Here is a 7,287-nt window from a genome sequence, read left to right on the forward strand (position 1 = left end):
GAATATGATCTGTTATCCTTAACACTACAGAAAATCAAAACTTTCTCATTATGTTTTGATGCTTGGGTCAGAGCAATGATTTTTTTTTTTTTTCTATTAAATCTTTATATGTAACTGAAACTTTTGCTACAGTCTGACACAGATTCTGCCAGCTCATTTTGCATGCAGCACAGAGAAGAGAATTTTTCTACCTTTATTTGAGGCTGGAATGGGGGTGGTGTTGATAGGCTGCATTAAAAAAAACTTGCATTTTAAGGATTGTGCTTTATTTTTTTGGTCCACTGTTTATATATCTGCAGACACTGGGATTAAGTATGTTAAATTTAACCTTTAATCTGGTTTAATGGTGTGGAAGAAAATCATTATGTTGCAGAGCTGGGACAAGTTACGCCAGGTGTTGATCTGTCCTTTAAGTTAAAATCCTTGAAGTTTTCATTCTCATCATTTAGAAGCAAATATTTCTTGAACCTACAAATATCTTCTAAGGTAAAAATGAGCAGTGCCCTCAATTATTGTTTTCTTTTTTTGTTGAATTATGTCCCAGGACAGGTACCAGTGGAATGTCACCAACTTTGTTGTAACTAACTCTCTGGTAATGTATCTGATCTTTTAAACTTTGAAAATTATGTCTTTAATGTGGCAGATATTGTGTGTGCGTCGGTATCTGTTGGGATAGATGGGAAAATCACTCATCCAGTCTGTCTTCAGTTTAATATAAATGAGAATTACTCAGTTTCACTTCGATTTCCATCAGTTTCCCATATTAGTTTGTAATTGAGCAATAGAACAAGAGGAGGGGAAACTAGTCAAAAATAATTAAGAAAAACATTCCTTTAAAATACTAATGATTTTTAGTAGTGAGGCTGTGGCAAGGTGGGGGTTGGTCTTTTTTTTCTTTGGCAATAGGACAAGAAAGTCCTGAAGGTGTGCAATAAACATACAGATGTGGCGCTGAGGGGCACAGTGTGCGTGGTGGTGATGGGTTGATGGTTGGACTTGGTGATCACAGCCAGTTTCCGTTATAAGTGCCAGGTACCTGCAGGATCTGTCCTTAACCTGTGCATAGAGCTTTCAGTGATGGACATATGTAGATGTCATGGTAGAGCCTTGTCAGGGTTCGTTTTTTGGAGCACAAGCTTGTTTTTCCCCTACTAAGGCATTTTCACTCCACATCTCATTTCCTTTAGCTCACATTCTGTCCTGTTTTACTCCTCAACCAAACGCTGCCAGCTTTGATACAGTATCTCTCTTTGTCTTTATTTTTCATTTCCTTATAGCTCAATTTCAGTACAGCTATATTGCAACTAGAAGTTAAAACACCCCATTTCCTAAATATGTCTGAAAACTCTTGTTTGTTTGAAACATTCTATTTCTTTGCTTTGTTACAACCTGCGCTGAATTTGCAGATGACCTGAATTTGTGTCTAGTTTCACTGCTGCCTGAGGTTCTATTGTGGTAGGTTGCTGCTTGCATTCAGAAAGAAAACACTGTTTCCTTGCACAAATTTGCAAAGTCACGGAAAGTCATTTGCCAAAATGGTAAAAATGGGACCACGTGTAAGATTTTTAAGAGATCAGTTCTGCTCTGAGAGAGCAGTTGTTTTTTGTGTGACATGCAGCAGTGTCAGGAAGTGGGCTCGTCTGGAGCACGAGGTTGGCGTTCTTGCAGGTCTGAGTTGTCCTTGTGGCTGTTAACATGTCGAACTGGGGTTGTCATTAGATCCTGTGCTATCTGCTCCCTTTGTCCTATGGTGTGCACCCGAAGCTTTGATCTACAGTGCAGACAGTGCTAGAGTGAGGAGTGTGTCCATTGTCAGATGACAGAGATGGAGATGACTTCTTGATTTGAGATTGTACACAATGGTTCCAGATACCACAGCGTTAGCACTCCTTGTGCTGACCAACACTGAGATGTTTTGGTCAATGAAAGAATTGTGAGCAAGACAGAGCATAATCAAAACAGCATTCTCCAGAATCTGGCGAGGTTTCTGGTAAACACTTGAACTAGACCTGTCTTGAACCACAGGCCTTATGTGGCTGCTAAAGGGATTTTGAAGCACTGGAAATCAAAGGAAAAGAGAGCTAAGTTTTGTGTGCTCATGTGGGAATGCCTGATACCTTTCAACCTGCTCTTTCTTTGCCTCTGTTGTTGCAGGTCTGTGGAATGGATGCAGGAAGCAGGGTTACTACTTGGTAGCAGTGCTTCGTGGTTGCCTGGCCGTAGTTGCACGTGGGGCTCCTACAGACAGGCAGTGCTTGCAGTTGTAGCTCAGGTTCTGTTCACCAGGACATTGCGCCTGTAGCCAGTCAAGACGGGTGGGCTAACAAGTGAGAGGGACCTCCTGTTGTCTACGGTGGTTTTTTTACTTCACAGTTTCCAGGAGGAATGATTACTACAGAAAAATTGCACAGCACTTAGGGCAGTGCCTGTGGAGAGTAGAAATCAAACTGATCACTACATGAACTGTAAGCTTTCTGATGTTTTGCGGAAAAACAGGGCATTTTTAGAAATGTGATAATAGGTACGAATTTTCTGAGATGCTGATGTAGGGACATTCAGTGTAGGCACTCCAGGAAACAAAAGAAAAAACAGTCACCTGTAAAAGATAAAGAACATTTTGATAATCTAATAGTATGCTTTTTATACTGCTGTGAGCTTGTGCTGCTTCATAAGCTTTAGCTGTTCAGAGTTTCCTTGAAGTTGTGCATGTGCATTTGGGTGATTTGGGGTCTGAAGCTAAAGCACACATCACGAGAGCTGAGAAATCGAGCTTCGTTGTTAATACGTATCTTTGAGCACAAGTTACTGTGTCTTTCCAATTAAGTAATTAACTAGTTAATTGCAGTTTTGTGGCATACTTTCATCTGGTACATTTTCAAGTAGAATGTGGTTATAGAACCAGCATATAATGTTAGGAGTTGTGTTTGTTTGAATGTTCACCAGTAGCTGTTCAAATGGGTAAGATGCCAGTTATTTGCAACGTTTTGCAAAGGTGGATTTAATTTCGGCAGGATATTGACACCACCGTCATTGACACTTGGAGCAGGAGAAGTGTTGTGGGTCTTTTTTTTTTATTATTTAATTTTCTGTTTTTGTAGGTTAATTATGAAAAGCCTTCTACGGCCTGGGGTTGCTTGCCTCTGTTGGGTCACTTCCAAGTCATTGGTGTCCATGATGCCAGGAGGTGCGCTTTGCCCCACTGACTTCACAGATAGATTGATATCTGCTTTAGAGGGAAAAGGACAAAGGTTTGAGCAAAAGGTAGGATTTTATCCTGCTGGTTTTTATAGGCAGTAATCTCTGACTTGTGAAGGGCTTGGAGAATACATCCTACGAGGAGCAACTGAAGGAGCTTAGGCTGTTTAGTCTGGGGAAGAGGAGGCTGATTATTGTTCTCTTCCAGTATCTGGAAGGTGCTTACAGCAAGAGCGGGGTTGGTCTCTTCTCACTGCTGACAGCTGACTGGATGAGGGGAAATGGCCTTAAGTTGTGCCAGGATGACTTTATGTTGGATATCAGGAAAAAACATCTTTACAGTTGTTAAGCACTGGAATAGGCTGCCCAGGGTGGTGGTTGAGTCACCAACCCTGGATGTGTCTAAAAACCTTTTGGATGTGGTGCTCAGGGACATGACTGAGCGGAGGGTTGTTAGAGTTAGGGTACTATGGCTAGGTTGCGGTTGTACTTGATGAACTTTAAGGTCTTTTCCAGCCTGAGCAATTCTATGATTCTGTGATTCTATCTAAGTTTTGATTTGCAGAATTATTGTACAGGATGAACAATTACTAGGCAAATCCAAAACCTCAACTAAATGTCTAGAAAATACAGAAAGGCAAATACAAGGTTACACTACAGTTTTACATTCATGTACGTATGGTTGATAACTTGCAGGTGTTGGAGGGCTTTTCTTGATTTTCAGCACAAATTGAGGTGTATTTATACACAGTTCAAAGAATGGCAGTGATACCTGTCTGATTGTTGTGGTTTAGCCCTGGCAGCAGCTCAGCACCAAGCAGCCACTTGCTCACTCTCTTCAGGTGGTACAGAGAAGAGAATCTGAAAATGTGAGGACTTCTGAGTTGAGATAAGGGCACCTTACTAGGAAAAGCAAAGGCTGTGTATGCAAGCGAAGCAAAACAAGGGAATAGCTTGCTGCGTCCCATTGGCAGGCAGCACTTCCAGGAAAGCAGGGCTCCTCACACAGGGTTACTTGGGAAAACAAATACCATTGCTCTGAACGTCCCTCCTTCCTTTTTCTGTACCCTTAGCTGTTGCTGAGCATAGCACCAAGTCAGCAGTCCTGGCTGTGTCCCCTCCCAGCTGCTTGTGCACCCCCAGCCCTTTGCTGGCAGCACAGCAGGAGGAGCTGAAAGTCCCTGGCTCTGTGAGCACTGCTCTGCAACAACTAAAACATCCCTCTCTTTCCACCACTGTTTTCGTCAAAAATCCAAAATGCAGCATCAAGTGAGCCTCTATGGCAAAAATTAACTCTCTCCCAGCTAAAGCCATGAAACTGATCATTGTGCATAAAAAGTGGAATATTCTCGTTTGACTGGATGAAATAGAAGCTTTTGGACAAAGCAGGAAGAGCAATGCATTGAGCATATATATTCACATTAGGTAGAGTATACGTAAACACAGTGTAAATATATATTGAGTATAGATACAGCTTACCCTTTGCATTAAGTTTTGATGTTACTGGATTAACTGTAAGTTTTACTAAAGATGTTTGAGCATAACAATTTTTGTATGATCTAAATTTGTTGCATTTCAAATAATTACCAAGAAAATCTTGGGTATGAAGAAATAGAAGGAATTCTGGAAAGAGCTTTGTTTTTTATTTGGTTGCTGGTTGATCTTTGTCTCTGTACTTTTTCCACCTGTTAAATGCAAGTTGTTGCTAACCTAGAGTCCTCATAAGAAAATAGTTTGAAATCTCCCAATATGGAGTAACAGCTAATTACTAACTAGTTTATTATTTATTGAAACATCCGTACAGAATGCTGGTAACAGGACATAATTTGAGTTACTCCCAGATTAAAAAATATATATATACAAACAAACAGCCTTACACATTACTTGGCTTCTTCTCTAGTCCCCAAATCTGTTTCTGTCTCTGTATCTCACTGACTCGTTCTTTAAGTCTCAAGGCCCATGAGATTGTCTGCCTGTTTACATTTCATTGAGCAAATAGGTGCAACATCACTTTTCCTGGGAAGAGACTGATGATTGTCTCTCCTCCCTTTTATATTCTCTTGTTCCAAAGATTGTGATTCCAAGAACTTTGAAGGTGGTCAGTATTTTCAGGGACAGTGCTCCTTTCTTGGCCATTTGGACTTCAATATTGAAGAACACCTCAAGGCGGCACCTCCACATGACACAGAGGAGATGCCAGTCCCCCGTGGAGCAGTGCAGTGCACTGAGTACCACCTGGCAATCCCAGCTGATAAACTAACTGCTGACTTTCTGCCTGCACTCCAGGAGAGAACCACGACCTCACAGTTTCTTGTCTTGTATCTCAAAGATGCCTTCTCAAGAGGGGATTGGCAGTGACATTTCTTTGAGACAGTAGTTTGTGTCAACATTACTGCACTCTTAATTTTAGATATAAATATACGTTAATTATTCAAAATAATTCTTCCATTGAAGAGGAAATACTGACAATCTTGGCTTACCTAATTCTTCATGCTTCCTTTTGTTTTGCTGCGGTAGCCTTGAATAGTCAATATGAAAAGCAGTCTAAGAATCATGGATTTGCTGCAAGAGTAGCTTCATAAATTTGTTAGTGTTAGCCATAGCAGTGGGTGCACACATTATACGATATCAGGGGAGAATCCTAATTAAAATCTTGTGTCTAAACAAGCCACAAAAACCTTATAAACAGTATGAGGCTCCAGGCCAACTATGGCTATGTTAATAATAAATCAGGTCTGATTTGTGAGGTTATTTTATTTTTTATTTTTCCTGTGGAAAAGCATACACACAGGGATTTTTTTTTTACTGTCGTTTTTCTAATTCTAATCTTTTTGTTTTTCTGTAGCATTTACTAAGTGCTGCAAAGAAACTGGTTTCCTTATGGTGGTAAAGTGTCGGAAAGAGAACACGGCACTGAAAGATTGCCTCGTTGGCTAGTAAGTCCTTCCTGAGCCTTTGTTTCACTCCCTGTTTTTGGCTGTACTAATGTAGAATCGAATAGAAAATTTAGTATTTCTAAGAAGGGTTTTGCTAACCTTGTGACTTTGATGGTTTTTGTTCTGAAAATCATGTCTTTGCTTTAGAAGAAAGGATGGTGGTCAGGGCTCTACCTGACAAGACTTTTTTGATTTCATTAAGAAAGCTGTCCTATGGCTAAAAATGCTTTCTTGCATTTAAATATTGCTAACGGATCCAGAATTTCAGCCCAAGTGAAATGCAGCCCTGTACTCAGTGTGCTGAATTGAGGATGTGGGTGAACAGTAGAAGCAAATTCTGTTATAGAAACAGGATAAGTTCATTCTGGTTTTGCTTCTTGAACTGTCTTTAAATGTTTATGGATATTTTATGGATTTAAATTTCTCTTTTTGAAGTCTGATATACCCACAGTGTCACTAGGCTGAAGTTAGTCTTGGATTTCTTAGTGTGGAGTTGGTGTTCTCTGAACTTGATGTGGGTGGGTTGGGTTGTGATAGAATGCACGTCATACATACCCTGCTAAATCAGAGCTTAATGTTAAAAGCCTCTAGCGTAATGATAGGTGGAGTTTGAAGTTTGAGAATTAACTTAAAAAGATGCAGCTACACAAGAGTTCAAGCCTAACTGCAGTGGGAACTCAAAGTTATTCAGTTCTATACGTCTGTAACTCCATACCTTAAATTCTACCTTTTTTTAGACAAAGAAACAAACAAAAACATACTGCACAAATAATACGTGCTATGGAAAAATATTTAGTGCTTGAATCATTATTCTTAAAATTACAAGTAAGGTGACAAAATTAATGGTCAAGATACTATGAGTACTGCTCTGAAAGTAATGCCTCCTAAGTTATGATGGCCTACAAAGTCAGATGCAGATGGTGGCAGTATGGCAGAGGCTGAACCTTCCCACCAGTATTTCGTGTTATTGCCATGCGACAAATGGCAGCAGAAGGGCAGTCTGACAGAATGGCATCTGACATGGAAGAGTGTATGATGCAAAGGGGTGGAAGTGAATTCCTCCATGCAGAAAAAAATGGCAAACATTAGTTATGGAGACTAAACAGTGCACGTGAGCACAGTGAGGCAGGGCGTGCTGTGTTTCAGCAGTGGTGAC

General features: G+C 40.4%; 1 protein-coding gene across 1 annotated transcript in view; it reads left to right on the forward strand.

The window, feature by feature from the left end:
• CMC1 (C-X9-C motif containing 1) overlaps positions 1-7,287 on the forward strand; it is a 48,140-nt gene that overhangs the window by 33,640 nt on the left and 7,213 nt on the right. The window contains exon 3 of the mRNA XM_048950667.1: positions 6,041-6,131. Within this exon, the coding sequence (XP_048806624.1) occupies positions 6,041-6,131 (91 nt within the window). The remainder of the gene's footprint in view (positions 1-6,040; positions 6,132-7,287) is intronic.

This window comes from Lagopus muta, chromosome 7 (genome assembly GCF_023343835.1).
Source record: "Lagopus muta isolate bLagMut1 chromosome 7, bLagMut1 primary, whole genome shotgun sequence".
NCBI lineage: Eukaryota > Metazoa > Chordata > Aves > Galliformes > Phasianidae > Lagopus > Lagopus muta.